This window comes from Drosophila santomea, chromosome 2L (assembly GCF_016746245.2).
Source record: "Drosophila santomea strain STO CAGO 1482 chromosome 2L, Prin_Dsan_1.1, whole genome shotgun sequence".
In the NCBI taxonomy this organism is placed as follows: Eukaryota; Metazoa; Arthropoda; class Insecta; order Diptera; family Drosophilidae; genus Drosophila; species Drosophila santomea.
Genome location: NC_053016.2, coordinates 410,137 through 437,722, shown reverse-complemented (window position 1 = coordinate 437,722; position 27,586 = coordinate 410,137). Strand labels below are relative to the sequence as shown.

The 27,586-nt window shown below is 46.4% G+C and overlaps 8 protein-coding genes across 8 annotated transcripts; 3 read left to right on the top strand and 5 right to left on the bottom strand.

The window, feature by feature from the left end:
- Nucleotides 1-4,901: 4,901 nt before the first annotated feature.
- LOC120452565 (tetratricopeptide repeat protein 8) lies at nucleotides 4,902-6,792 on the bottom strand. The gene is made up of 4 exons (XM_039636848.1): nucleotides 6,362-6,792; nucleotides 5,442-6,289; nucleotides 5,191-5,379; nucleotides 4,902-5,134 (listed from the first exon to the last, which is right to left on the bottom strand). Exons 1-4 carry the CDS (start codon nucleotides 6,762-6,764, stop codon nucleotides 4,916-4,918), a joined length of 1,659 nt encoding a protein of 552 aa, XP_039492782.1. The 5' UTR covers nucleotides 6,765-6,792; the 3' UTR covers nucleotides 4,902-4,915.
- A 991-nt stretch (nucleotides 6,793-7,783) lies between these two features.
- Nucleotides 7,784-8,420, bottom strand: LOC120458178 (ADP-ribosylation factor-like protein 16). The gene is made up of 2 exons (XM_039645742.1): nucleotides 8,032-8,420; nucleotides 7,784-7,976 (listed from the first exon to the last, which is right to left on the bottom strand). The coding sequence occupies exons 1-2, from the start codon at nucleotides 8,418-8,420 to the stop codon at nucleotides 7,784-7,786; spliced, it is 582 nt and encodes a 193-aa protein (XP_039501676.1).
- A 335-nt stretch (nucleotides 8,421-8,755) lies between these two features.
- LOC120458337 lies at nucleotides 8,756-9,335 on the top strand. The gene has a single exon (XM_039645954.2). It carries the CDS (start codon nucleotides 8,852-8,854, stop codon nucleotides 9,275-9,277), a length of 426 nt encoding a protein of 141 aa, XP_039501888.1. The 5' UTR covers nucleotides 8,756-8,851; the 3' UTR covers nucleotides 9,278-9,335.
- Nucleotides 9,336-9,411: 76 nt separating this feature from the next.
- Nucleotides 9,412-10,269, bottom strand: LOC120458338 (60S acidic ribosomal protein P1). The gene is made up of 2 exons (XM_039645955.2): nucleotides 10,063-10,269; nucleotides 9,412-9,914 (listed from the first exon to the last, which is right to left on the bottom strand). The coding sequence occupies exons 1-2, from the start codon at nucleotides 10,132-10,134 to the stop codon at nucleotides 9,648-9,650; spliced, it is 339 nt and encodes a 112-aa protein (XP_039501889.1). The 5' UTR covers nucleotides 10,135-10,269; the 3' UTR covers nucleotides 9,412-9,647.
- Nucleotides 10,270-11,524: 1,255 nt separating this feature from the next.
- On the top strand, nucleotides 11,525-12,773 carry LOC120449716 (ribonuclease H2 subunit A). The gene has a single exon (XM_039632342.1). The coding sequence runs from the start codon at nucleotides 11,582-11,584 to the stop codon at nucleotides 12,623-12,625; it is 1,044 nt and encodes a 347-aa protein (XP_039488276.1). The 5' UTR covers nucleotides 11,525-11,581; the 3' UTR covers nucleotides 12,626-12,773.
- Nucleotides 12,774-12,779: 6 nt separating this feature from the next.
- On the bottom strand, nucleotides 12,780-16,132 carry LOC120449709 (F-box-like/WD repeat-containing protein ebi). The gene is made up of 3 exons (XM_039632329.2): nucleotides 15,740-16,132; nucleotides 14,480-15,678; nucleotides 12,780-14,401 (listed from the first exon to the last, which is right to left on the bottom strand). The coding sequence occupies exons 1-3, from the start codon at nucleotides 15,795-15,797 to the stop codon at nucleotides 13,556-13,558; spliced, it is 2,103 nt and encodes a 700-aa protein (XP_039488263.1). The 5' UTR covers nucleotides 15,798-16,132; the 3' UTR covers nucleotides 12,780-13,555.
- Nucleotides 16,133-16,641: 509 nt separating this feature from the next.
- LOC120447067 (AP-2 complex subunit alpha) lies at nucleotides 16,642-23,340 on the top strand. Its single transcript, XM_039628460.2, has 9 exons — nucleotides 16,642-16,966; nucleotides 17,686-17,944; nucleotides 18,710-18,921; nucleotides 19,125-19,580; nucleotides 19,639-20,228; nucleotides 20,295-21,228; nucleotides 21,286-21,569; nucleotides 21,624-21,828; nucleotides 21,888-23,340. The coding sequence occupies exons 2-9, from the start codon at nucleotides 17,881-17,883 to the stop codon at nucleotides 21,963-21,965; spliced, it is 2,823 nt and encodes a 940-aa protein (XP_039484394.1). The 5' UTR covers nucleotides 16,642-16,966; nucleotides 17,686-17,880; the 3' UTR covers nucleotides 21,966-23,340.
- Nucleotides 23,341-23,398: 58 nt separating this feature from the next.
- Nucleotides 23,399-27,077, bottom strand: LOC120456776 (DNA-directed RNA polymerase I subunit RPA2). The gene is made up of 3 exons (XM_039643786.1): nucleotides 26,898-27,077; nucleotides 25,334-26,833; nucleotides 23,399-25,275 (listed from the first exon to the last, which is right to left on the bottom strand). The coding sequence occupies exons 1-3, from the start codon at nucleotides 26,985-26,987 to the stop codon at nucleotides 23,476-23,478; spliced, it is 3,390 nt and encodes a 1,129-aa protein (XP_039499720.1). The 5' UTR covers nucleotides 26,988-27,077; the 3' UTR covers nucleotides 23,399-23,475.
- Nucleotides 27,078-27,586: the final 509 nt, after the last annotated feature.

The following is a 27,586-nucleotide window of genomic DNA, read 5'->3' as shown; positions in this document are numbered from 1 at the left end:
CAAATGAATTTAGTGAGTTTATTAATGTCTCAAGATACTTGTGGTGCAAGGAAGCTGAGGATCCCTAACCGGATAAGCCTTACTACAAGAGATTTAGAGTACTTCCATCTTCGGCTTGAACCCAGAGCTTTTCATTCTTGTTTTTATTTCTTTGTTTTGTGGCCGTTCGTTATTCTTGCGTCTTTGGTCGGTCGCCTGGTCGCTTGGTCGCTGGTTCTCTAAGACCGGTTGTTGTTGTTGCTGTAAGCTGCCTTTTGGGAACTACGTTCTTGGTCAATATCGTGTAGATATACGTTCTACATGTGCGCCAGTGTGTGTGTGTGTGTGCGCCGCTTGGAGCCTGGTCGAGGCCGAAGTTTCGAGCGAGGAGAGTGAAAAAGTAAAAAAATGAAAAAATAAAAAAGAACGACCAAAAATGTTTTATGCAATTCCTTGAAGTCGATTTCAGTCTCCAGTCTCCCGGTCCAGAGAATCGCTTTTGCGGAATTGGCGCGCATTCTGGCCTTTTTTTTTTTGGCAAAATGTGATCTTTCAGCCAAGAGCAGCTGCCATTGATCCTCTTTCTATTCAAAATTCCTCGGGCCAACCAAAGTCTTGTGCGGAGTCAAAGTCGATGATATGGCGAGGGGGCCAGGAATTTATTGAATAAGTTGGCATATGACGAGGGTACCAGTACCCGCTGGTGTGTATGTGGTGTGCTGTGTGTTGCTGTTTCTGGCGTGTTTTCGCTACGCTTCATTGCCAGTCAGTCAGTCGATGGTTCGTCGATATCGCCGACTGTCGCATACCTCCTACCCATCATAGTCTGGCTCAGTTCAAACTTATTGGCAATGGACCAGGCCTATTTGTTGGGTATACAAATTTCAAAATTACTAAGCAATCCCAACAATCTTCCACCCTTTCCAACCACTCTTCAAGTGAATGCAAGCCCCACTCAGCACTCAACACTCAACACTTTACACTCAGCACCTTATCACTCCCGATCGAGAGTATCGTAAGCTTCGATGAGTTGACGATTAGGTTTCCGCTTCGATTCTCTGTTTGCTGTTTGCTGTTCGATTCGATTGGATTCGATTTGATTCGATTGGCTTTGTTTTGTATTCTTTTTATTATGGTCAAATATTTCTGCTGGCCACGATAATGGTAATGGGCCGCCCTTCCCCCTTCCCCACCTCGTGCGCAGGCCATCGTCGAAAATGTATCTCAGGTATTTTTATTACATTTGTTACACTAACTCACTTCCTATTCGGATCGCTGGTATTTCGGCGCAGTTCTCTTCTTTTGTCGAGGAATTCAAATAAGTTTCGGGGGTGTGGAGTTGGATAAAGGGGAGGAGGGGAGGAGGGGTCACTTGAATAGGAGAGCGGGAGTTTCAACTGCGACCTTTGGCCACTTGTCCACTTGGAGAAATACTTGGACAAAAGCTTTTAAAAATCCTGCACTGTTGCAATCATCTTGTTGTGCTCATGTAAAGAAGTGAGATTTGTGTTAAATGTTTAAAGTTTCATACAGAACCATACCCCAACTTTTGGCTAAGTGTACATGCTCGGCAAGTTGGAGTCAGATCCAATCCAAAGAGTCTAATCTGCCTACCCTACTTTCACTCCATTTCCAGTCGGCATCGCAACGCGGCTCTTTGGCATCTCATTCGATTCGTTTCGATTCGATCCGATTCGATTCAATTTATTCGAACCGAACTTTTCTCTCTCTTCTCTCGGCTTTAGTTGGCGAGCGGGAATCCGACTAAACTGCAATGAAATTTCAGGCTGCCAATCGATTTTGCCGCTGCTGCAGCTTGGGATTTGCCTTTTTTGGGCCTTGGAATGCAGCATGTTGCTGCTGTGTTGCTGTTGCTGCTGTTGTGTTGCTGCTGTGTTTCTGCTGGTCCTGCTAAGCCCCCGGCTGCAACATCGCGGCAGAAGCAGCTACAGCAACATCCAACGGGAGCAGCAACAATGTGTTCTAAATAAATTCCAGTGAAATGAAATTCAGGGAGCAGGGAGACGAGCGGTCGCAGATGTATCTTCAAGATACAAATTCTGCTCGCTGCGCGCAACGTGATTGCAATCTTTAGCAACGTCCTCATCATCATCATCATCAGCAGCAGCGACAACATAGAGGAATATACTCGACCGATCAAAATTGCAGGAGTTTTATTGGCGTTGACTAATATTTCATTTTATAGTAAACTTAATCATATATGTACATATGTACCTTATACTTCACATCCTCCGCGGATACCCTGTAAATACCGGCTAACAGCAAGAAGAAGAGCAACACGAGGCACGAGATTCGAGGCTGCCAAGGCCCCAAAGCCCCAAAGCCCCAAAAAAAGGAAACAAACCACACACACCATGAAGGCAGCCCAACGCAGCAGAGAACGTCGCGCGTGCGTAGTGCAAGCGGATGGGTACAGTGAAAAAAAAATAATAAAGATGAAAAAAGATGAAAGTTAGATCCCAACCCTTGGAGCAAGCAAATCTTTAAAGGGTTTAAGCGAGTAAACATTCTACGATACAATCACCGATTTAGCAAACTTTGAGTGCTAAACAGCATTATTTTTCTCGCTGTGCAAATTGTTTGGCTGTTGTTGACTTACCTGTTTTGGTCTTTCCTTTGCTTTTCTTCCTTTAGAGGAGATTTCTTGGCCAGGAACATGGGGAATCTCGAGGGGGGATATATGGCCGCTAAAAATCGACGAAATCATCCAAGCTCCGTACAGTAGCTGCTGCTTTGGGTCCGTTTGCCTGGCTGCTCTTTTTTATGTTTTTATGTTTTTAATGAGCTTTTATATGGGCTGCAGGATCGGAAGAACCAAGGGGCAAGTGGCAGGGGGAAAGGAATGACCCGGGGCAGCCGAGCTGCATCTCCATGTCAGCCGGGGAAGATGATGGTGCTCTTTGCTCTTGCGGTCTACCCACAACAAGGCTAGACATCGATTCCTCGGCTATCAATGGATTCCCGGTAATGCATTTGGTTCCCATGGGCTCGGGAAGGAAAAGGAGCCGAGGGGCTGGTTGCCATGTTATTATGGTAACACAGTTTTAGGCAGAAATAGAAATAAACCGCAGGGAAACACTTGTTCAAACAGAGGCGTGTGAAGTGTGCGGAACTTGGAATGTACATATACAATTTCACACATGACACACATCTCAAAACAATTTACTTTAAATCAAGTTACAAGTCTACAGCTATTAATGTGGCATTCCGGAATAGCAGCCCATTTGATGCTCTATAATTTAAGTCTGTTGCCAATCGTGATCGAAAAATCAGTGCATCTGGAACAAAGCCCAAGTAACTAAAAGAACCTGGCACATCTCAGATCGTTCAGATCGTTCAGCTCGTGCGGCAGAAGTATTTGAAAAGCTGGGGAAAGGAGAGTCCCGAGTGAGGGGGTGAAATGGAGTATGTGGAGCCCGGCGAAATACCTTTCTCGACTGAGTTCTCGACTCACAGCTCAATCTGCAGCTGTCAGGTGTGGCCGGCTAATTGAGAGTCGCGTTACGAGATCATCTTGACACTTTGGAGGCACCTGCCGCCGGACGAGGCGAATCCGGCAATGATTAACTAGTCACACCGACTGAGGGGCAGGTGGGTTTCGAGCTTTGAGCAGTTTTGTGTTTTGAGCAGTGCTGCAACTCGCTGGCATGTCTGTGATAAAAATGAAAAGTAAAAAGCCGTCAAGTGCCCGCAAACGCTGACGCATTTCGAGCCAAAGGCTGATAAGCCCAGTCAACGCGAATGCGAATTCAATGCCAAAAAGAAAACGAAACTCTCCTCGAAAACGGAAACGGGCAAATACAAGATACAGATACATTTACAGATACAGATACTGATAGAGATACCCGTAGATGTGTAGAATCAGATAGGCATGTACACGACAACAAAATGTGGCTGGACTCGCATTTAAAATTAGAAAACAAACAAGCGAAAAGCACTGTAAATCATTAGTTGAACATTTTTTAAATATTCTCTGTTTAGTAGCATACTGGTTTGGAAGTCATAGATTTATAGAGCTGAAATATTTTATTATAATTTTAAATGTCTTGTACAATGAAGCGTATATGAACAAGGTGCTTAAGCTAGCTAGTTATCAGTATAGTTTGCACCTTTTACTCTTACCTTTGTATCCATTTAGAAGTCGAAGTCGAAAACTTTTAAAACCACATCTATAATTCATGCAATTTATTGTTTTTCCGAGTGTGTGAACTGAATGTTTGTCTTGTTTTTTGGCACAACTGGAAGCCCAAGAGCGTTATTCAAATTTCGATTAGCATCTTGGTCCCCGAACCGTGGGATCTGTAATCCCCAGCTAAGTAGAACGGGGGGTTCAGCACCGAGGTGCTCTGGCCGCTTCTAGGCTGATAAATATTTGGCTTTTGCATGCCAGCGCGATGAGTTCAACGTCGTCGGACGTTGCTAGTTAATTTTCAAACATTTATCAACAAATATTTGGCGCTTATCATTTGTTCTAGCCAAACAAAGGGAGGGCGGAGTAGGTGGTGGTGTGCTGGTGACCGAACACTCCCATTCCCCGCCAGAAGCAGCCACCTTCTCAGCTCCAACTTCATCTCTAACAACAGCATCAGCATCAGCAGGTTTGCTGACCCGAACACCTGACAAATGGAATGGCATGGTGATTTCACATAGTGACTTTGCACAACATTTGCCGAAGCTTTTGTGCTGAGTCCGCTAATTAAAATCGTTCTATTGGAAAGCATATTTAGGTGGGTGGGTCGCTGCTATGAAGTATTTCAAAACATGAATCATTTTGCACTGACCAAAGAAAACGAAACTCATTCTTCAAGTACTAGGCACTTATGAGCAGCGATTGATAAGCATTACAAAGTGAACTTTAATAATTGTTTTATTTCATAAGGTTCTTATTTTGAAGGGCTGTGAGTTAGTTAAGCTTTTATAGCTTGTAGTGCACATCCATGAATTGCAGGTTGGTGGTTACCTCCGAGGCATCGGGCATCACATCCTTGGCTGCATTCAGATAGGACTTGGCCCCCAAAATGTCTCCCGACTGAGCAGCCAACACAGCCAGGTTATTGAGTGCAGCTCCATTCTGGGCATCTGATGTGAGACACAGTTGGAGGCATCTCTTGGCCAGGTTGAAGTCACCAGAAGTCTGTTGAAAAGTAGTTAAATAATACGTACTTAAGTATGTACTTTAACCCTACTTACCACCGCCACAAAGCTGAGATTATACCAGATGTCTGATTTTTGACCGGGTTGGGTAGCCATGGCCAAAGCTCTTTGGAAACACGGCAGAACCAAGTCGATTTGCCCACCATACAGGCAACACAGCGCTATGTTGCAGTAGAGCTCAGGGGACTGGGCGCCCAAGGACAGAATCCTCCGGTAGTACATCAACTAGGGTAAAGGAGAACTTTCAATTTGATATATACTCCTTATGACGATGACGATCATATTACCGCCATTTCCGGATTGTTGTCGTAGAAGTAGCCCACGGCAATGCTGGCCAGAGATTCCACATTGATTGGATGCAGTTTGGCCACTAGTCTGTAGAGCTGCAGTGCGTCCTCCTGCTGCTCCATGGCCTGGTGGATTCTCGCCTGCTCCAGCCGGTAGGTGATGTCAAAGGGACGCGAGTCCACCACTTCGCCGATCACGGATAAAGCCCGCTCGGGCTGCTTTATCCTTTGGTATACTCTGGAGAGGAGTAGATAGGTGTCCGGATGGGGAAAGCTGGCCAGGGATTGCTGAAGAAAGGGCTCCGCTCTGCGAGGATAATGCAGGGCAAGGAGACAGCGGCCCATCTGCTGTTGCCACCACCAGGACAAGGTGCATCCAGTGGATCCACTAGGCTTCTGGCGCTCCACTTCCAGCACCGCCTGACACAGGGAGTGGGCCTTTTGCACATCCGCCTCGTGGTAGTAGAGGAACTGGAACAGGGCCTTCACCAGCGTTTCCCGTTCGGCGTATATGGTGGGATTAAGGCGGGACGCTTGGTAGAGTTTCGAAGTGGCATCACCTACGTTGAAAGCCGCTGCCGAGGTGGCTCGAATCCTGGAGGCGGTTCCGCAACGAGATCCCAGCGAGGAGCCGGGTCGACTGAGACTCGTTCCAGGACGAGCCACTGCCGCCGATCCTGGCCGGGAACTGTTTAGGCGGCCATCACTGGAGTGGGCCACTCCGGAACCCCTGCTCCTCGCCTGCTGCGCCCTCTGACTGGTAAGGGGGCGTGGCTGGAAAGCGGTCTTTATGCTGCTTCCTGGTCGAGCAGCAGTGGCAATGCGCTCGAACTCCACCTCCTCGTTGGCTGCCAGAGATGGCGAAGTATTAAACAATTAATGGGTGATTGTGAAACCAAAAAATAATGTCACCTGCTTACCCTCGTTCCCGACATCGTCCTCGTCCAGGTCGTCCACGTACACGCGCTGCGTCAGAGCGCGCATCTTTAATTGCCACACGCCCTCCATCAGCCAAGTGGGCATCGTGATGGACGGCCCAGCGTCGGCTGCCCCGGCTCCTCCTCCAGCTGCTCCCCTTGGCCTAGGGCCAATGCGTTGCAAATTGCTACCGAATCTGCTGTGCTCCGCCTGCTGCTTCTGCTGCTGCTGCTTTTGCGGCTGCTGCTGGTGCTCCTCCTCCTCCTCCTTGGTGGTGAACAGTTGGACATGGCCATCGTGACCGGCCTGCAGGAGTGCGTTGCACAGCTCGGCACAGCGCTCGTAGGAGCGGCGACGGTAGAGGGACACCGCCCTGAAGTAGTCCAGTTCCAGAGTCGCCAGCATCGCCGATGTCCTTAGTTCTCACACTCGGAAAAAAACTATACACAAATGGCATATAGAAAGCATACATTCGGTTAGGTTGGTCAGGAAGAATGTTCTTGCTTTAGAAATCGAATTTAAATGAAATAAGTTACTGAATGAAATGGTTGAGTGCCCGAAAACGTGTAATTTCTTTCAGTATATTGTGTATCTGTGTCCGACTCAAGTGTTTGAATTCCTCGGCTGGGTTCCTTTTTTCGGGCTCTTCTGCTGCGCTTCGATCGCTGGAATTTTAAAACCGGATGCGTGCCATTCCTCTGCCCCTCGATGACCGAAAATCCAGAGGCATCAGGAATGCGGCTGCTGCTTCCTGCGGTTCATCTCCCTCCTCGCCGCTCCTCTGGACTCTGCACGTTGGACTCCTCTGGGCTCGAATCTGGTCTTAGTTCTTGGCTCGACTCCATGCCATCTAATTTTTCTATGCCCATAATTTGTACTTCCCGCCTACCTCTTTTCCACGGGACTTAATTTGTAGATTCCTCCGCTGCTGCGGTTTCTGCTATCGACTGACTGGCCTCCAGCAGGTATAGCTGTATATGTGTATATGCGCCATATGGAAAGGGTCTTCCGGTAGGGTTCGAATTGGTTAGGTTCGGGGTACGAGGTGATTACCATGGATACCTGGTCGGCCAAAACATTAATTGCTTTGCAGTGCGCCTGTTTCTGTCTCTGTGAAGTCACCCTGTTGGGATAATCTGACCACCCTGTGAATCTACCTAAACTCTAATGTGCATTTGAGTTCTAATCACTACGAGTTAATGGGCTTCCATGGGTAATATAACCAACTAGTTTCTTGGTTCCTCTTCCGGAGTGCATCTGCATCTGCATCTGTCTATGGGCAATCAGATTTGGAGAACTGAAGGTCTTGATTTAGATATTAACTTATTTCTGGTAGATTAGGCAGTGACCTCGTACAATTTTATTACCAAAGGTGTACATCAAAATACATATCAATACATACAAATAAATATCAAGGATTAAATTCAGGGTCTCTGCAGCCAATCGTAGATGGGGTCTAAGCCCACTTTGGTGACGGCGCTGGCCTCCACGATGGTCACCTGCTGGCGGATCTGCTTCTGCAACTTTTGCATCTGCAGCATGAGCAGAGCCTCGTTTCGCATCTGGCGGTAGGAGTAATCCATTTTGGCCAGGACCAACAGGATCTTGGTATTGTGCCTGCGACGAATTTAACTGGTGCATGAGTTTTCAGTTCATTTTCCACCTTACTTACTGCAGACGCGGCTCGGTGAGGATTGAATAGAAAAGAACGCCGGCGGCTGAAATCTGACAGAGATTGGAGGTGTCCACCACATAGATAAGCTTCTTGACGTCCTCGAAGTACTGCCTCCACAAGGGGGCCATACTCCCTCCGATTTCTAGGATCTGTATGGATTTGGGCAGATTTTTACCGCCGTGCGGAATGTTAGCTGGAGCTTCTTTCGGAGGAGGCTTGTTTTTATCCCCATTTGGCGATTTGGTTGGGAAATGGATTCGGTAGATCCCAGTGCCAATGGTGGGCATGGAAAACGTGGTCTCGTCGATGGATTCCGGATCCTGTAAAGCTTTCAAAAGGTGAGTTTTCCCTGCTCTTTTGGGGCCCAAGCAAATGCATGTGGACATTGCTGTTTATATTTACTGAATATATGGATCTAACAAAGGTAGCCTTGGTTACCACAACATAATAATAATTAATTAAATTAGGATTGAAAAATTTAGTTCAGTAAACACGTACATGTTTGTATTTCTTGTTTATTTAATATTTTTAATATGCGAAATATTTACAATACCTGAAAATTTCAAATTCGTTAAATCAATCGTTTTATCGAAATCTTGTGACAGTAGTTGAAATTTAAGCCGGCAGATGGCGCTCTTAACTTTCCGAATTAAAAGTTCAATTCAAAAGTTTGAATCATTCGGCCACACTTCATATGAACACATCGAAGCTTAATGGATATCGATAAGACATCGATTTTTTTTGCATTGCTTTTTCATGCTGTCTCATCGTAAACAATATCAACATTTCTTTAAACACTCTTTTATTTCGCTAAAAAATGACCCATGCAGCAGACAAACCTCGACAAATCGGATTCGACAGGCAGTTTTCAGCGGACGTGAATGGTGTGCCCACGGAGATAGTGTTCCACGGCTTCGCCAACAAGTGGTTCTTGGTCATAACACAGCTGGGCAAGATTCCCGGCATCTACAACGTGCACTTCGATGTCCAAAGGGACGAACGGGTTGTTCCGTATCTGCACGGACCAGTGGACAATCCAGAGTTCCACGTATCGGTGCCCATCACCATGAACTGCTGCCTGGGCTTGGACACCGATGAGACCCGCAGCGCCATCCAGTTCCTGGTCAACAGAACCGGCCTCCACAAGTGCCCGACGGACTTTGTGGTGGGCTTGGGTCTGAAGCACATCGACGGACCCAATCTTCGTGCCCTGGCTAAGGTCATTGAGGAGGCGATATTCTAGTTTAAGTTTGTTATATCCAATAAATATTAGCTGCATGACAGTGTTTGTACAAAAACCATTTTGGTCAAGCTTTCTTGAAGATCCACCGCCTAATCCAACTTAGCTTTACCAAGTTAACTTTTTTTAGGTTCCAATTATGTACAATGGAAGCCACTCTTTCAGAAAGGCTTAGGTTATTATTAGAACTTATTAATCCGCGGTTGTATAAAAAATAGTCTTAATAATTTTTTAGCAAACGTCTTCTATATTTCCCCGAATTTGTACATTAAAAAGTGTAACGCAGGTCGGGAAACACGGCACACGTCTACCTCTCGAGGATTACAGCACAAACACAACGGATGTCCGGTTGTCGAGAAGCTCTCTAGAGGATTTAGTCAAACAGACCGAAGCCCATGTCGTCGTCAGACTGGTCGGACTCCTCCTCCTTCTTCTTCTCTTCCTTCTTGGACTCGGCGGCTGGAGCAGCGGAGTCGGCAGCGGGAGCAGCACCTCCGGCGGGGGCAGCACCAACTCCGGATCCGATGTTGGTGATCAGGTCCTTGACGTTGATGCCCTCCAGGGCCTTGGCGAAGAGACCGGGCCAGTAGGGCTCCACCTCAACGTTGGCGGCCTTCAGGATGGTGTTGATCTTCTCACCCTGGTAAATCCAAAAAATAATATCAGCACATGTTGCAGCAATGCGCAATATACCGTAAGACCCGCAAATCGTCCAATACTTCCGCCCGATGGCCGGGGCTTTGGAGGATTTGCGGCGTCTGCGTAGTTTGCAAAATCGAAGAACTTACGGTGACGGCGACATCGTCATCGACAAGGATAAGGGAGGCGTAGACGCAGGCGAGCTCGGCTTTGGTGGACATGTCGAAGTGCTGTGGCTAATCACTGATTGTGCAAGTTGCCAAAAATTAATTGTTTATAACAAATGGCCTTAGCTCGGGACGAGAACAAGCACGCTGGTCAAAATCCTAAACCGGAAAGAGCAGTTGATATGCAGTGTGACCGCGCCGATGACGAAAAAAAATACCAAACGTCCGTGAATATTAGCATTTATTGTCAGAAAATACTAGTTAGGCGAAAACTTGTTCCAATTGTCAATATTATCTCTTTACTTATTTATTTATTTAAAGCTTACTTAAAGTATAAAACTAACGGGTGTTTTTTTTAGAGGTATAGAACTTTAAGTTGGCATTACTGTTCAAGATGGCGACCGATTTAACAGCTGTCAAGTGATTTATTCTCAGTTTGGTTTGGCAATTCGTCATGCGTGCTTACAAAATCCAACTCGTGCAAGAATTGAAACCAAACGATCATCAAGCAAGGCGTAGATTCGTCGAATGGGCCCAAAACGAGATTGCTGTTGTTCCCGATTTTTCATAAGCCTCCAAGATCTTGTGATTTAACACCGCTAGACTACTTTTTGTGGGGCTATGTAAAGTCATTGGTCTATGCGGATAAGCCACAAACGCTAAACCATTTGGAAGACAACATTCGCCGTGTTATTGCCGATATACGGCCAAATATGTTGGAAAAAGTCATTGCAAATTGGACGTCCAGATTGGACTACATCCGAGCCAGCCGTGGCGGTCATATGCCAGAAATCATATTTAAAATGTAATGCCACAAGATTATCTTTCATGTCAATAAAATTCATGTCAATCGAATAATCCATCGTTGTTTTATTGCAATTTAAAGTTCTATACCTCTAAAAAAAACACCCTATATAAGTTAACTGAGACTTAGGAGCGTTAGCAGCTAAGACCTTCCCCTCGTCTAGGGTGACAATGTTTTTTACAGAGAAAAAGGAAACTGTGGTATTATATTTTATGAATTAGGTTGGAGTTTAGCAAAAAAGGTTACAATTTTGTTGGGTTACCAAGTACGATCATTGGGTTGATTGATTGAAAGGCAACAGTTCTATGAAAGGAAAGGGAAGGACAATCAACTAGGATGTGTTTAACGTCTAACTGATGATGATTGCAAAGAGGACATATGTATGTTGAAGAGGGATCTGTTCATGTAGTGGGCATTTGTAAGGTTGGTGTGTCAGAAAGATAATATCGTATTTTAACTAGTTGCACCCTTCTTGGACTTAACGTTATGCTTTATTTTAACAACATGCTTCCTAATATTTTAATGAATTTTGTTTCGTTGTGACTTATCTTATTGTAATAGGGGTAAAAGAATAGCCGTAATGTTATTGAAAAAGAGCATTTCGGTATAAGGACGAAAGGGTCACACTGCAAATATATGTACGCAGTTAGTGTGCCCATAGCCTGTCTAAAACATAAACAAAAAAAGCGCGCAAAAATGTCGGACCTAGAAGATATAGTCGTAAAAAAAGAAAATAAGTCTATAGAGAATATAGATGAAAGTGATGAAGAGTCCGATGATATGGATTTGAAGGACAGCTTGAAAATCAGCTCCTTGAAGACCCTGGGACCATTTATAGCCAGCAAGGAGAACAGCCGCAACACAGTTTACGTCAGCGATGTTCCGGATATCTGCAAGGATAAGCCGTGCATGTTGGGCGTGGACGAAGCAGGACGTGGTCCTGTCCTGGGACCTATGGTATATGGGATCTCCTACTGTCCACTGGAAAGCAAGAAGGCTTTAGAAGACCTGGGATGCGCCGATTCCAAACAACTTACCGAGGAGAAACGCGATATCATATTTAACGATATCAACACCAAGGATTATGCCACCAGTTGCATTGGCTGGGCCGTGGAGATCATATCGCCAAACACGATCAGCACCAGCATGTACCGGCGGTCAAAGTGCTCCCTGAACGAAGTTTCCATGGACTCGGCCATGGGCCTCATCCAACAGGCGATCGATGCGGGCGTCAATATCGCCGAGGTTTACGTGGACACGGTGGGTCCACCGGAGAAGTACCAGGAGAAGTTGCTCAAACGTTTCCCCAGCTTTAAAATCACCGTGGCCAAAAAGGCTGACTCCACCTATCCAATAGTCTCTGCTGCGAGTATCTGCGCCAAAGTCACCCGTGATCATGCCCTCAAGGTCTGGAAGTTCCCCGAGGGTTTGGTCATAAAGGATAACGCGTTTGGCAGTGGATATCCGGGAGATCCGGTCACAAAGAGATTTCTGACCGAGCACATCGATCTGGTGTTTGGATTTCCAAGACTTGTGCGCTTCAGTTGGTCCACCGCCGAAAACGCACTGGCGGACAAGGCCTACGACATGGAGTTCGACGAGCCGGACTCCGAGAAGCCAAAGTTCGCCGGCACCAAGCTCACAAAGTTCTTTAAGGGCACCACAAAATCGGGCGAAGTAATTCGAGAGGAGTGCCGCTTCTTCAAGCAACGACACCTGGGAAGTGTCATGGAGTTTTAGCAACAATAAGGGTTTAATTTAATTTAGTAGGAATATCTCAATTTGTATCTTTGGTGCAGTCTGATCGTTGTTGGGCCTCAGCCTTTGGTTTACAAGGAATAGAATATTACAAAATAAACAAAAAATGCCCAATCCCAAAACAAAACAACTCAAATTGTATCTTTAATGTATTTTTGCTGATGTTTCTGTGTTTCCGCCAATCTCGTGTTCTTAATAATTACGTTCGATTACAGACTACGTGGGACTGCAGTTACACTGTTCTGAATGTATGCGTGAATCGTTCTGATCTGATCTCGTGGTATCCCTTTTTTGGAGGACAACTGTGGAATTGGGTAAAGGACTTTTGGAGGGGCGTTGGCTGGCATCTTTGATCGACACAATAACAAAATGCAAAGTTATACTAAACGATTTTTGTATAAAAAGGGACGACCTTAGAAACATAGAGCTTAGAACTAAGATTAAAATGAGGCGAGTCGCATCCCGCTGATCGGAAGAGAACAACAACCAAGTTGGAGCCCTTAAAATCCCAGGTGCATATCGATATTGTGCGACCCGAAAGTAAGCGTACGAAATAGACGTGGACAAAAGCGGGAGGATCTCAAGAGTTGTACCTTAAACAGCTAATTAGAACTTAAAGCAATTACAAATACAGATTGCAGGGCGGGATAGCTAAGAAAGGAGTTACCTAAGGCCCGGCTTCCAGATCCAAATCGATTTATGTTGGCAGAATTGGAACCGATATATGATTTCACTTCTTTAGAAAATATATATTCAATATTTGAATCAAAATTAAAGTAAAAACTTCTCGTTCCTTGTGCAAGTGAAAAACTACTGATTCCATTCTTACCAAAATAATGAGTTGGAAAAGGAGTCCGGACTACTTTAAGCGTTGGCTCAATATACGAAATCCAGTTGCAGCTGCTCCGGCAATCAGAACTTTCGCAGGTCCAGCACGAAAACGCTTCCATCGGAGGCACTGGCACCGACCTTAGTGCCCTTGGAGTTCCAGCAGACCTCGAAGATGCCGCCCGTGCCCTTGTAACTGTGCACCAGCTGTCCCGTTTGCGTGCTCCAAATGTGTACGCACTTGTCGAAGCTGCCGGAGGCCAAATGCTTTCCATCCGGACTGAAGGCCACCGAGTAGACTGGCTCCGTGTGCTTGGTGAGTGTGTGGATGCAGCTGCCCCTCTCCACGTCCCACAGTCTTACCGTGGAATCGAACGAAGCGGATGCGAGGATTAGGTTTGTGTTTGGATTATTGGTTCCCGGCCCCGTGGGCGACCATTTTATCGTATAGATCTCCTTTGAGTGGGCCTGCAGATCGTGGCAGCAGCGATCTCGGTTCATACTCCAGATCTTGAGGGTCATGTCATCAGAGCACGACGCCAGCAGTTGGCCCTGCGGACACCACTTAATTGCATTCACCTCGTTCGTGTGTCCTTTAAAGGTCTTGATTGGTTCATTTACACCCAATCGGCACACATGTATCCGCTGATCCGTACTGCAAGATGCAAAGGCCTGGTTTGTCTGCCAGTCCACATCCAGGGCTGGAGCACTGTGAAAGGCGAATTGCTGCGTGCACTGGCCCGTGGATGCGTCCCAGATGATTGTCGTCTTGTCCACGCCAGCCGAGAGGATGTAGTTACCACACTTGTTCCACTTCAAAGCAAAGATCGGACCCTTGTGTTGTCCCAAAGTGGATGCAAGTCGACCGTCGGTCTTCCAAATTCGGGCGTAGCCATCGTAGCTGCCGGTGGCGAGCAGGGAGCCATCGCACTGTAAAAACGATAGTAGATTAACAACGTGTCAAAAAACAAACTTCGCAATGCTTAATCGCCAAAATCTCCGACTTACATTCCAGTCCAGAGAGGTGACGTCCTTGTTGCTAGGCACCTCAGCGCCGCCTTTCTGGATGCAGTGGCGCAGCACCAGCTGGTTGGAGTTGGTGTTTGCATCGGACATGTCCCATATCCTGGCAGTGCTGTCTCCCGAACCACTTGCCAGTAAATCCCGGCTGGGATTCCAGGCGCAGATAAACACCTCGCTCTCGTGGCCGCGTAGTACACGGGCCTTGGATTCGGGAATTTCAATGCTCTCGTCAATGTCCATGGGCACAAGAGCTGCGGGAGTCCCAGCACCTCCGCTGGTGGACGAGGAGATGGTTCCACTGGGAGCAGAGTTTTGAGCAGTGGACGAACCCGACTGCACGTTGTTTCCTTGGGCTCCTACGCGAATCGTAACCGCTCCACTGGGCGCCTTGGCTCCTCCTGCAGTGGATGCTCCCCCCGATGCAGCAGCGTCCGGATTGGAGGTGGATACAGTTCCGCCAGCGGGCGTCAGCCCACTTGAGGGCTGCTCTACGCTGCTGGAGGTGCTGCTATTGCCATTTGTGGAAGTTGAGGAGGCTGCATCATCGGTGCTGGTGGCATTCGCATTGCCTGCATTGCCGCTGGATGAGCTTCCCGCTTCATTGGAGTTCTGTGATTTCTTTTGATTTGCCCCAGGTGCCGTTGAATCTCCGCCAGCTGGTGTGCTTGCGCTATTGGCTCCTCCAGTACTGGCCTGATTGCCTCCAGCTCCATTGTTTCCAGCGTAAGTGCCGCCAGTGTTATTCGCCGGGTTTCCACTTGAGTCCACCTCACTGGCTGACTGATCGGTTGGCGTGCTGGTGCCCGTGGTGCTACCGGCGGTCTTGTTTCCACCTGCTAAGCCCCCCACTCCGGTACCCGGTTCGATTTTGATCTCTGGCTTGGCGTTGTTGTTCTGGTTGCCGCCGGCAGTGGCAGAAGAGTCGACTGCGCCGGGCTTTCCCGGCTCTGTTTTCACTATGGCTTTGGGTGTCTTCACCTCCGGCATGACTGCGTCTATTAGAGAGAGACCCTCAATGGGCCGCGCCACCTCGCCGTCCTCGCCAACGCTCCACTCCACTTCCGTATAGAGAAGACCCTTCTGCAGGATAGTGAGCAAGGCGGCCGGTGGAACCAATGCGCCATTGATATTACTTTGCGAGATGTGCGACTCAATGCCAAACACGTAGGCCGAGTGCAGAAAGCCTAGGAAACGGGATTACGGGAGATAAGGGCGGGTTCTTATCGTGCGATATATATTACTCACCGGACTCCTGCAGGTATCGGTAAACCAGAAAGTTTACCTCGTCGCTGGAAAAACTCATGGCGGAACGCGGTTGGCTCCTACTCCTACTACTAGCTCACTCCAAAATCCACTCCAATCTCCAATGCCAATTATGTTTTTACGGTGCGAAAATCGGAACTCTGCTGCGTAACACATGCGTCTGCATTCGGCACGCTTATCACTTGGGCGCAAGCCACGGTATCCGGAGCTACTCCTGGTACTTGGATCGATCTGGTGGGTCCTGTGTTCTCAGTTCTGCCAGTTTGCTGCTTGCCGCAAGAGCACTTCACATATTTTTTCCGCAAATAAAAACCAGGAATCGAAAACGCGTTTCTGAAACGCGCAAAAAAATGGCGGAGTAATCTCAAGGTGTGCGCTGTGAGAGGTTGCGCCGCATAGCATTTTGCGACGTCACAAGTTTTGACAACAATAAAAAAAAAAAAACATTTATAATCAGTAAGTATTAATAAAATAAATTTGTTTGTATCACACTAAACGTTACTTCAAAATCAAGAAGAAAAATTAATCAGTCATATAATTAATTCAGAGCAATTTTCGATAGTAAGATTCTCTTCACAATAAATTTGTAAAATTGTTGTTCATATATATAACTATAAACAACTAAAAACTATAAACTGAAAAACAATACCTAACGTGTATAATTGTGCTTTACTTAAACTACTAATAATAACTAAGAGCTGCTAAAATCTTTAACCAAAGTTAAGCAAGGCCTTTGGCTTGCAGTAAATGGTAAAGGAATACCTAACGTGAACTGTAAGTTGGTGCGTTTCTCTCCCGTGCCACCTTAAAATTTCGTCCAGCCCTGTGCGCCCAGCCCTTGAAGTAATCGTGGTATTTCGAGCAAACGCACTGCTGGTCACACTAATCGTTCCACCCGCGCCCGCTAGATGGCTCCACTCAGGCAGCGAGAGCGAAGAAAAATCAATAGAAATTTTCATTTTAGTGAATTGCCCTGCGCTCGGTAATAGTTAACAAACAAATTAGCGGCGAATCAGCGAGGCGAAGCGCCAGCGAGTTGAAGTTACATAAAGTGCAACACGCAGGACCAAACATTCCGCAGCCAACACCCCGGATTCCTATTCCAAGCGAAGCCAACTTCAGAAGTCACCGATCTCTCTCTTCGCTCCGCCGCAGAAATTCCGCAACGCTAACCGATTTTGTCCGCTGCGAGTAAAAAAATTCGGAAAAGTAAGCCCAACAAAAAAAGAAAAAAAACAGCTAACATACGCCCATTAATGTTTTTGGAGGCTTCTTCGGTGCTTTTTTTTGGGCGAAACGCCTTCGTCATCCAGCGGTGAAAAAAGTGACGTGACATGAAGGCAAAGCAAAGAAAGAAGAGAATCAGAGAGCGCAGTGAAAAACAGAAAATAAAACGAAACGGAAAGCGAAGCAGAAAATATAACACAGAAACAAAAGCCGGTGGTCGTGCAAATCCAAAAAATAATGCCCAAGTGCACATCGCACTTCGCTGGGCGATTAAAAGTGGGCGAGCGAGGTCACAGAATCTTTATCAGCGCGCAAAACGCTGCCAAGTTGAAAACAAGACGGTTGCCAAAAATGCGGGGTACACTCTACTTCCCCCCGAAAATGTCAAAGTTCGCCAGCCATTAGGTGCACTGGGCGGAAAATCAATCGCGAAGTCCGCTATTTACCGATTAAGTGTACTCAGTTAATAAACAGTGGCATTTTGTACATATAAATCGTTATCTGCGCTTGCTACTCAGTGAAATGTGTGGTGGATACATATTTTATGGCGTTCATATTACAAAAGTATCTCGATTCAGCAATACGGACATCCAACAAGAAATTTCTACCAAAATGAATACAAAATGCTAAAATGTAGCCATATTACTAAGTTTTCCCATGCATTATACCCACAATAAATAGAGTATCGTTTCCGCTTTCAGCTCCCAAGGAACGGCCGAGATCAGAGCGAGGAAAAAGAGCTTTGAGGAACCAGACGGGGAGAGCAACTATATATCTTAAGGTCCGACGTCGAGTTCGAGCGATAAGAACGCCTCGAGACTCGGCCGCCATCCATCGACGATTTTCTTGCGCCCCCAGTTTGCATAAAACCAGCGAAAATTAACAAGCTAACTACCATGGCGCCGGTGCGGGGGGATGGCATGAGAGGCCTGGCCGTCTTTATATCGGATATAAGGAACTGTAAGTGCAGATCAGCCCAGATCTCTTGGGTAACCAGCATTAAATCCAATTGAGCGGGTCGCAACAAGAGATTTTCCATAGGGGCGGAATCAGCGCCATTTCTTGATCAATTACCAGGAACAGAGCACTCACAGTAACGTGGGGCGGTACACACACGCAGGAACAGTAAGCTCTCTGTCCGAAGAATTCAAAAATATAGGTTATACTTGTTTTTCATACCAAAGTATGCGAACTAGTAACCCAATCTTTTGCTCCGTAAATGTTTTGGTAGACGTAATGGATTGGTACCAAACAGCAATAGCTATATTAAAAGTAATCGTTTGCCTCCTAGAAAAACCTTATACTTGAAGTTCTACTAGTTTGATGTCTTACTGTAGTACTTGCATCAACGTGTGTGTGCGCAAGAGTCGCCACTGTTTGTCCGACGCTTTACTGTGTGGTATTATTATCACTGCTCGTTGTTTGCTGTATGCTCAGTTACTAGTTTCTGGTTTGTGGACAACATATGTATAGGAGAGCAGAGGTTCCGCTGCGGATCGGTGACTGGTACTAATTGACGCCTATGTGAATCGGAGAAAACCCGCGACATGGAGACAGCCGAAGGGTGTGAAGTCGACTCTCCGATCGATCAATCGCGGGGCGGAAAAGAAAGCGAAGCTTCCGCAGACGAATCGCTGTTGTTTTACTGTGAATCTTCCTTATACTCGTGACAGCCACATCGTAGTTGTACTAATATTCACCCATTTTCCAACCAACCACCCACAGGTAAAAGCAAAGAGGCGGAGGTCAAACGCATTAACAAGGAGTTGGCCAACATACGGAGCAAATTTAAAGGAGACAAAACCCTCGACGGCTATCAGAAAAAGAAATATGTCTGCAAGCTGTTATTCATTTTTCTCCTCGGCCATGACATCGATTTCGGGCACATGGAGGCGGTCAATTTGCTGTCCTCCAACAAATACTCAGAGAAGCAGATTGTGAGTACCCCAAACAATTGCTTTAATAATCATTTGGTTGTTTAGCGAGTCGAATAATTATAATTGAACCGGAAACAGACCCTGCTTGTGCCAAAAGGGAATTTCATTCAATTACATTTAATTTGTTGTCGTTGTTTGAAGTTTTTAACATATTTAAAATGTAATGTTACTGATTAAATATTTAATTTTATATTATGATTTAGGGCTACCTTTTCATCTCGGTGTTGGTGAACACGAACAGCGACCTTATTCGGTTGATCATCCAATCCATAAAGAATGATTTGCAGTCGCGTAATCCTGTGCACGTTAATCTGGCGCTGCAGTGCATTGCCAACATTGGAAGTCGGGACATGGCCGAGTCCTTCTCCAACGAAATACCCAAGCTACTCGTCTCGGGCGACACCATGGACGTGGTGAAGCAATCGGCGGCGCTGTGCCTGCTCCGCTTGTTCCGCTCCTCGCCGGACATCATTCCCGGTGGTGAGTGGACTTCGCGCATTATCCATTTGCTCAATGATCAGCACATGGGAGTGGTCACAGCGGCCACCTCGCTGATCGACGCCTTGGTGAAACGCAATCCGGACGAGTACAAGGGTTGTGTTAATTTGGCCGTTTCACGCTTGTCCCGGATCGTAACAGCCAGCTACACGGATCTTCAGGTACGAAGAAAAGATTTTCTTAAAGTAAAAACTTCTAATAACCGAAATCACATTGCAGGATTACACGTATTACTTTGTGCCGGCTCCATGGCTGTCGGTGAAACTGCTGCGATTGCTGCAGAACTACAATCCGGTCACCGAAGAGGCGGGCGTGCGCGCTCGCTTGAATGAAACTTTGGAGACGATTTTGAATAAGGCGCAAGAGCCGCCAAAGAGTAAGAAGGTGCAGCACTCCAACGCCAAGAACGCCGTGCTCTTCGAAGCCATCAACCTGATCATTCACAGCGACAGCGAGCCGAACCTTCTGGTGCGCGCTTGCAACCAGCTGGGACAGTTCCTCAGCAATCGGGAGACCAACTTGCGCTACCTGGCTCTGGAGTCCATGTGCCACCTGGCCACTTCGGAGTTCTCGCACGAAGAGGTGAAGAAGCACCAAGAGGTGGTCATTCTGTCAATGAAAATGGAGAAAGATGTGTCAGTGCGCCAAATGGCAGTGGATCTATTGTACGCCATGTGTGATCGTGGCAACGCCGAGGAAATTGTTCAGGAGATGCTCAACTATTTGGAGACGGCCGACTACTCTATTCGCGAGGAAATGGTGCTCAAGGTGGCCATTCTAGCCGAGAAGTACGCCACGGATTATACCTGGTAAGACTTCATTTGAAAGATGATGCTTAAAAGTCTATGTTCTGTATACATATGCTTTTCTACCAGGTATGTGGATGTCATCCTGAATCTAATTCGCATTGCTGGCGACTACGTGTCTGAGGAAGTATGGTACCGCGTTATTCAGATCGTGATCAACCGCGAGGAGGTTCAAGGCTATGCCGCAAAGACCGTTTTTGAGGCGCTACAGGCACCTGCCTGCCACGAAAACATGGTTAAAGTGGGCGGCTACATCTTGGGAGAGTTTGGCAACTTGATTGCCGGCGATTCCCGCTCAGCACCACTGGTACAATTCAAGCTGCTGCACTCCAAGTACCACTTGTGCTCGCCGATGACGCGGGCCCTTCTACTGTCCACGTACATTAAATTCATCAACCTCTTTCCGGAGATTCGCACCAATATCCAGGATGTGTTCCGCCAGCACAGCAATCTTCGATCCGCAGATGCAGAACTGCAGCAGCGAGCTAGCGAATATCTCCAGCTTAGCATAGTGGCATCGACAGACGTTTTGGCCACCGTCCTTGAGGAGATGCCATCGTTCCCGGAGCGCGAGAGCTCCATCTTAGCAGTGCTAAAGAAAAAGAAGCCCGGCAGGGTGCCGGAGAATGAAATTCGCGAGTCGAAGAGCCCGGCGCCGCTGACTTCTGCAGCGCAGAACAACGCCCTTGTGAACAACTCACACAGCAAGTTGAATAACAGCAATGCAAATACGGATCTGCTTGGACTAAGCACTCCGCCCTCGAATAATATTGGTAATGGCAGCAACAGCAACAGTACGCTCATCGATGTCTTGGGAGACATGTACGGCAGCAATAGTAACAATAACTCAAGTGCCGTGTACAACACCAAGAAGTTTTTGTTCAAGAACAATGGTGTTTTGTTCGAGAACGAAATGCTGCAGATCGGTGTGAAGAGCGAGTTCCGCCAGAATCTTGGACGATTAGGCCTTTTCTACGGCAACAAGACACAGGTTCCCCTGACAGTAAGTAAATTATTTTCTGAAATATTCTAGCCATTATATACGTTGCTTTCTTCGCAGAACTTCAATCCCGTGCTGCAATGGTCTGCCGAGGATGCGCTCAAGTTGAATGTGCAGATGAAGGTGGTGGAGCCGACCCTGGAGGCCGGCGCCCAGATCCAACAACTGTTGACCGCGGAGTGCATCGAGGATTATGCCGATGCGCCAACAATTGAGATCAGTTTCCGCTACAACGGCACCCAGCAGAAGTTCAGCATTAAACTGCCATTGAGCGTCAACAAATTCTTCGAGCCTACCGAAATGAATGCTGAATCTTTCTTTGCACGATGGAAGAACCTTAGCGGGTATTTAAAACGGTGTCTTTTGATAATATTCAATTATTAATTGTGTATTTGTAGTGAGCAACAACGGTCACAGAAAGTGTTCAAGGCTGCCCAGCCACTGGATTTGCCCGGAGCCCGCAACAAGCTTATGGGCTTCGGCATGCAACTGCTAGACCAGGTGGATCCCAATCCTGACAACATGGTCTGCGCGGGCATCATTCACACGCAATCTCAACAGGTGGGCTGCCTGATGCGATTGGAGCCGAACAAGCAGGCCCAGGTGAGTAATCTAATAATAATCTCATAATGCCTATTTCTCAAATTATCATATATCAACAGATGTTCCGACTAACAGTTCGGGCAAGCAAGGAGACCGTAACTCGGGAAATCTGCGACCTGTTGACGGATCAATTCTAAGCCACAACAATCATGGACGGGGGGATAGAAATGGAGCTGCGAAGCCATGGAGCCACGGCAACCACTTTACAATGCACAATCCCAATTACCTAGAGAAATATCAAAGCATACAAGGCCCTAGAACTGTACGCGTTTAGTTATGCCAGACACACTCCTACACTCTTCTTAAGTACCTTTCATCTTCTCGAACAGCGAGTTGATTTACCCACTGTCCTGTTAATTTGAATATTATTTTTGTAATCCTACTCTTACTATACCCATTTTCCAATTTCATGTTCCCAAACTTCTAACCCGTATCAGAATTCTTTGTAAATGTTAAGCTCAAAAAGTTCATAGTAGAGAAAAGCGAGAACATAATTAGATTATGTTTATATGTATGACAAATTATATATTGTTGCATCATTTCGAGGCAGTAGCAATTGGATATTATATACCTATACACAGATCTACATACATTCATACAAACCACATACATATACCTAGTATATACGTCGTTGTAATAAAAACAGAAATCAATATAAAACAAAAGAGAAAAGCTTGCAAGGAAATTATTAAGATGCCTGCAAATGACAAGTATGCAAATCGTTATCTAAATATTTATACATATATTGATTATTGCAATTGCATCTAAACGAAATTCATGTTTAATGTTTTTGATTGTGAAAATCCGATGGAGAGCCGCAAGAGCAGAAATCTCATTAAATAATAGACAAATAATTAGACACGGATCCCCAAAAACTCCTTGATTAATCACTGTTGAGCAAATTAAAATTTATGAACGATAGGAAATATTTCCCTATTGGAGGAAACGAAGCAAAGCATTCAAATTATTATTATACTTATAGCAGAATTTTTTGATTGATTCTGGGTAATATTACGTTTCGTTTGTGTACCATAGATAAACTGAGAGGGGCTACATGTTGTGCCGCTTTCCGCAGAGAAGGCGATCTTTGTAGCACCAAGTATTAACTTATCTGAAGCAGCAGCAGCAACCGAAAGCCATAATTCTGCTAATAACTCTCTTCGATTGCGAGACGGCTGCCGATAAAGAACAAAGAATTGTAAACTAAAATATACATTATATAGATACTGATACTGAAAGCCGATAATGGAAATTGACATCAAATACTTATTACCATTGAACTCTCAATCCTTTCGTAAAAACCAATGTGCATGTCAGTTGGAAGTTTAAGCATTTCCAAAGTGCAATAGTTAAATGTTACAAAATTCCACACAAATTCCATTTAACACTCACAGACAAAACAAAAGCAACTGCAAGAGCAAGGAAAACAAGCCACAACTACATATAGCAAGTGCAGGAATTTAACTGTAAACGTAAACAAATATGTATTTAAATAAATATAAATTGAAACCATTTCAAAGGTGTTTAGAAGGCTTCTGAGAACTGGATTATAAACACTTGGCAAGCACACTTGTGTTTTACGTATTTAACTTTATTACGATTAGCGCACGGGTTAACATAGGACCTAACAATAATTTCAGATTTAACTCAAATTTCATTTAACTTAAACCTCGCATTAATGTTGACCGAACTCAACTCGGTGACCAGGAACTTGAAGGAGAATGGAATCTCGATCATGGACACGGAGCTGTTATCCCCACACAAGCGACACATATCCGGCTGAGAAGAGAGTCCTCCCGTCTCGTTTCGCTTAACAATGCGCTGCAGAGGCGCCAGAATGGAGCCACACTTGTGGCACACTAAGGTGTGTGTCTTGTCGGAGTTGTGGAACAAGCGATCCTGCAGCAGGAAAGCGGCACCGTGGGAAATCAAAGCATCCCGTTCCATCTCACCGAATCTGACGCCACCACCGCGTTTTCTGCCCTTAATTGGCTGATGAGTCCGAGCTTCCACCGCCCCCGTGGATCTCACTTGCCACTTGTCGAACACCATGTGACGGAGACGCTGGTAATGCACCACTCCAAAAAATATGTCTGCAGTCATCTCGCGGCCATCTACACCGGAATACAGCCTCTCCGTTCCGTAGTAATTGTAACCGCCAGCCTCCAGCATCTTGCCGAAATAGTCAATAGCAGTGTTCTCTTCCGAGAAGCGAAAAGGCGTGGCATCGAAAACATTTCCGTGGATTGCAGCGCCCTTTCCCGCCATCGTTTCTATCATCATAGCGATTGTCATACGGGAGGGGAAGCCGTGGGGATTGAACACAATGTCTGGGATCAGGCCCGATTCCGTGAATGGCAAGTCCTCCGCCGGATATTTTTGTGAGCAAATACCTTTCTGACCAGCCCTCGATGCAAACTTGTCTCCAATAGTGGCAGGTCGTGGAACCCTCAGTGTGATGGCCACCGTTTTTTTGGGCGACAGATCGAAGCTTCCCAACTGCCGAATGCTCTCCACTATGCAATCCTCCTTTTCGTCCATTTTTACAACTTTATAAGAGGCGACCTCTCCATCAAAGTAGCAGTACAGGGGGGAACCATAGCTCAATTTGGAGCCCGGATGTGGAAGCCCATCCGTGTCGAGATGTTTCACTAACTCCGGCATGTGCGGATGCCTCGCGAAGTAACTGCTCTTCTTGTCCAGCGTCAAGAACTTCGTTTTGTAGATGCTTCCATAGGCGAATCCGCGTTCATAAGCAGCCTTGTTAATGATCATAGCATCTTCCATGTCGTAGCCCGTGTAGGAAATTACAGCTACGATAGCATTCGTGCCCATTGCGAAGTCATCCAGCTGAATGTTGTCGTAGTGCACTGGTCGGAAGAGAGGAGTTGCCGGCGTCTGCAGGCGGTATAACTTGTTGGCAGCTTGCTTAGGCCAGTTCAAGCATGGCGTTCCCATCGTTTGTTTTCCCATCTGGCACTGGTACATGTTACGTGGCGATTGATTGTAGTCTGGCATGGGAATCAAGTTGGCCAAGTTGCTCATGAAGTGCGTCTTAGCCAACTCCAAATGGGTGGTGAAATCAGGATACATTTCCTTTTGATCAATGGCGATCTCCATGTACAGCTGCTCCAGAGTGCCGATGTACTCCACCTTATTCCATTTTAGGTTCCAAACGGGCCTCATCATCCTGGCTGGACCCGTTGCAAGGTAAAGTCCTGGAAACTGGCCGTTCTTCTTGAAGGGTATGAAGCCGATTTCCATCATCTGGGGAAGAGTGCCGAAGATCTTGCCGTAGCGCAAGTCGTCGACTATTTTGTTGGCTTCTGATTGATGAATGTGACCCAAGTGTTTGCCGTCCAGAAAGACGACGTAAAGTTTTTCGCCAGAATAACTGCGGTTTGACAAGGGAATCATGCCCATGTCTATGAGCTGCGTGGGAATGGCCTGAAATAAAAGTAATTGGTTAAAATCTCTCATGTACTCCACAATACGCAGTACCCACCTTCACCAACTTGGGATCGGGACGCATCGAAATCTCGCAAGTCAGGGTCAAATGATTTAGCAGCCCGCAGGGTGTGCCATCAGGAGTATGTACTGGGCAAATGAAGCCCCAGGCATCCGGAAGCAGCTGCCGCGCCTCAGTGGTTCTCATGGTTGTGAAGTAGGAACCACGGTGGATGGCGCGAAAGTGGGACATGTAACGCATTCTGTTAATGTTCTCCGCCATAATGACTAGTCCGCTATTTTGCATCAATCCCAGACCAGAGCGACTGGCAATGTTTCCAGTGGCTAAAAAGGACTCTATGGCCCGACCAACTCCTCCCGCTTGTCGCATGCACTGCGTCATCACGGCACTGGTAAGTAGGGCATCCGGGGAAGTCAGCTTCTTTTGAAGACAGCGTCTGACTTGCGAGACCCAGGATTCGACTCGCTCACCTAGGTATTTCTGATAGAGATGGCCTGGCAGAAGCACTTCCTGCATCATCGCTGAGTCGACGTTTTCCACTTTGTATTTGCCCTGTGCACATTGGAAAAGCTTCTGGATCATGAACACAATCAACTGGAACTTATCCTCATAGTTATCCAGGTGAATCATTACTCGCTCCCTAAGGATGAAGTCGGTGACATCCTCATCCGGTTGCCATTCCGGAACTTCTGGGAAGCGGGCACGGAACAGATTGCCGATGAAGCTCTTGCACTGGGCGTGCGTGTAGACGTTTTCATTTTGAACTTCCCTCAACATGCTCTGCACGCAGGATACATAATACTGGTCGGACTCGTAGCCTTTAACCAATCTGTTGTATATCTCTTCGTCCGTAAAATCCATCAGGCACTTGAGGATCAGGCAAACTGGTACGTAAGACAATCTCTTGACGTGGGAAAACATGAACTTTGCAGTTCCATTGTTCAAATAATGTACCACATTGCTCAGGGATGACTCGTCCTCGCGGACTGTTTGCACTAGCATACCCAGATCGCTGAAATTCTGGCCACGATCCTTCCAGGATGAACGTTTTACGCAGATGGGATGGTTCCTCCGGGTCATGATCAACATACGTACGATCTTCTCATTACCTCGGATCACAAAGATTCCACCCCACTCGCTGTCGTGCTCTCCATGCTTTACCATTTCTTCCGGAGTAGCCTGTCCCAGATTGCAGGCTTTGGAGCGCAACATGATGGGCACTTCCCCCAGGTCCATGTTTATCGGAGACTTCTCCACTCCATTGACACCCCACCCCAGGCGGACCGAGCACATTCCCGAGTAGGAGATATGGAGCTGCCTGGAGTCCGTGGGGTAAATCTCTCGGGTGCGCACATCAATCACATCTTGCGGCACCTTGGGCTTCGATATCCATATGGATTCCACTTTCATTGAAATCTTTTCGCCGGCAGGACTCAGCCAGTGGACGGGGATCATGTTCTTGGCCACGTTATCCAGTCCCAAGGTCAGCATCTCGTCAAAGGAATCCACATGTGGAGCTCCCAAATTGGCCAAATGCTAGAGCCATAGAAAGAAGTGTATGAGCACGAAACCGTACGGTGGGTACAAAATTTGTATTTACCCTGCTGAGTTTTTTGGGTATCTGCTTGAACTCCGGCCGGGAATTGGTCAGCACTGGAATGGTCTTCATTTGTTGCATCTCCTCCAGCATTTTGCAGCTATTTCTCTTTTAGAATTCCGATCAAAAATAACTAAAAAATTAAACGCCTTTCTTCGCACGTGTTGTTTGGAATCGAACCGTTTTGAATGCGAACCAGTCAGTGGTGAGGCAGATGCCGGGAACTAGTTCATATTTCTTGTTTGGGAATTTATTTGAATGCATAAACATATAAATATATTATTAAGATCAAATTGGTTTGGTAAATTAAAAACATGAGTGAAATTAGTATTTATGTTTAGTTTTACACACAACAAACAACTTTTATTCCGGCGAATTTCTGTTTGGTTCCGAATCGAGCTTAGCTCATCTTTGAATAATGGGGCTGCCAACCGAATGGGAAAAACAGCTGATATGGGCGCGCTTGATAAGCCTGATAAGAAAATTTTGAATTTTATCCAAGTCGTATGAATGTAAGCATAATTTATTTGCGACGTCTGGCATGCTATGCACATCCATTAAGCACTGGCCAAGATAACCGGTATGTGGAACACAACTCCTGCGGAAATGAGACATGCAACCGGAAGCAAGGATGTGCCAACGTGCTGTCCTTGCTAATGAAGTTGTTGCTTTGTTGAGAGCCACATAAATAC

Excerpts from the sequence above, each read along its gene's own strand:
- LOC120452565 (XM_039636848.1), bottom strand. The coding sequence starts at position 6,764 with ATGCTGGCGACTCTGGAACTGGACTACTTCAGGGCGGTGTCCCTCTAC. Across the intron at positions 5,380-5,441 it reads ACAACAATCCGGAAATGGCG|TTGATGTACTACCGGAGGAT; the intron begins GTAATATGATCG and ends CCTTTACCCTAG. Across the intron at positions 5,135-5,190 it reads ATCTCAGCTTTGTGGCGGTG|ACTTCTGGTGACTTCAACCT; the intron begins GTAAGTAGGGTT and ends ACTTTTCAACAG.
- LOC120458178 (XM_039645742.1), bottom strand. The coding sequence starts at position 8,420 with ATGTCCACATGCATTTGCTTGGGCCCCAAAAGAGCAGGGAAAACTCAC. Across the intron at positions 7,977-8,031 it reads CTCACCGAGCCGCGTCTGCA|GCACAATACCAAGATCCTGT; the intron begins GTAAGTAAGGTG and ends AATTCGTCGCAG.
- LOC120458337 (XM_039645954.2), top strand. The coding sequence starts at position 8,852 with ATGACCCATGCAGCAGACAAACCTCGACAAATCGGATTCGACAGGCAG.
- LOC120458338 (XM_039645955.2), bottom strand. The coding sequence starts at position 10,134 with ATGTCCACCAAAGCCGAGCTCGCCTGCGTCTACGCCTCCCTTATCCTT. Across the intron at positions 9,915-10,062 it reads ATGACGATGTCGCCGTCACC|GGTGAGAAGATCAACACCAT; the intron begins GTAAGTTCTTCG and ends TGGATTTACCAG.
- LOC120449716 (XM_039632342.1), top strand. The coding sequence starts at position 11,582 with ATGTCGGACCTAGAAGATATAGTCGTAAAAAAAGAAAATAAGTCTATA.
- LOC120449709 (XM_039632329.2), bottom strand. The coding sequence starts at position 15,797 with ATGAGTTTTTCCAGCGACGAGGTAAACTTTCTGGTTTACCGATACCTG. Across the intron at positions 15,679-15,739 it reads CCGATACCTGCAGGAGTCCG|GCTTTCTGCACTCGGCCTAC; the intron begins GTGAGTAATATA and ends CCCGTTTCCTAG. Across the intron at positions 14,402-14,479 it reads TCACCTCTCTGGACTGGAAT|TGCGATGGCTCCCTGCTCGC; the intron begins GTAAGTCGGAGA and ends TCGTTTTTACAG.
- LOC120447067 (XM_039628460.2), top strand. The coding sequence starts at position 17,881 with ATGGCGCCGGTGCGGGGGGATGGCATGAGAGGCCTGGCCGTCTTTATA. Across the intron at positions 17,945-18,709 it reads TATATCGGATATAAGGAACT|GTAAAAGCAAAGAGGCGGAG; the intron begins GTAAGTGCAGAT and ends AACCACCCACAG. Across the intron at positions 18,922-19,124 it reads AATACTCAGAGAAGCAGATT|GGCTACCTTTTCATCTCGGT; the intron begins GTGAGTACCCCA and ends ATTATGATTTAG.
- LOC120456776 (XM_039643786.1), bottom strand. The coding sequence starts at position 26,987 with ATGCTGGAGGAGATGCAACAAATGAAGACCATTCCAGTGCTGACCAAT. Across the intron at positions 26,834-26,897 it reads TACCCAAAAAACTCAGCAGG|CATTTGGCCAATTTGGGAGC; the intron begins GTAAATACAAAT and ends CTATGGCTCTAG. Across the intron at positions 25,276-25,333 it reads CCGATCCCAAGTTGGTGAAG|GCCATTCCCACGCAGCTCAT; the intron begins GTGGGTACTGCG and ends CTTTTATTTCAG.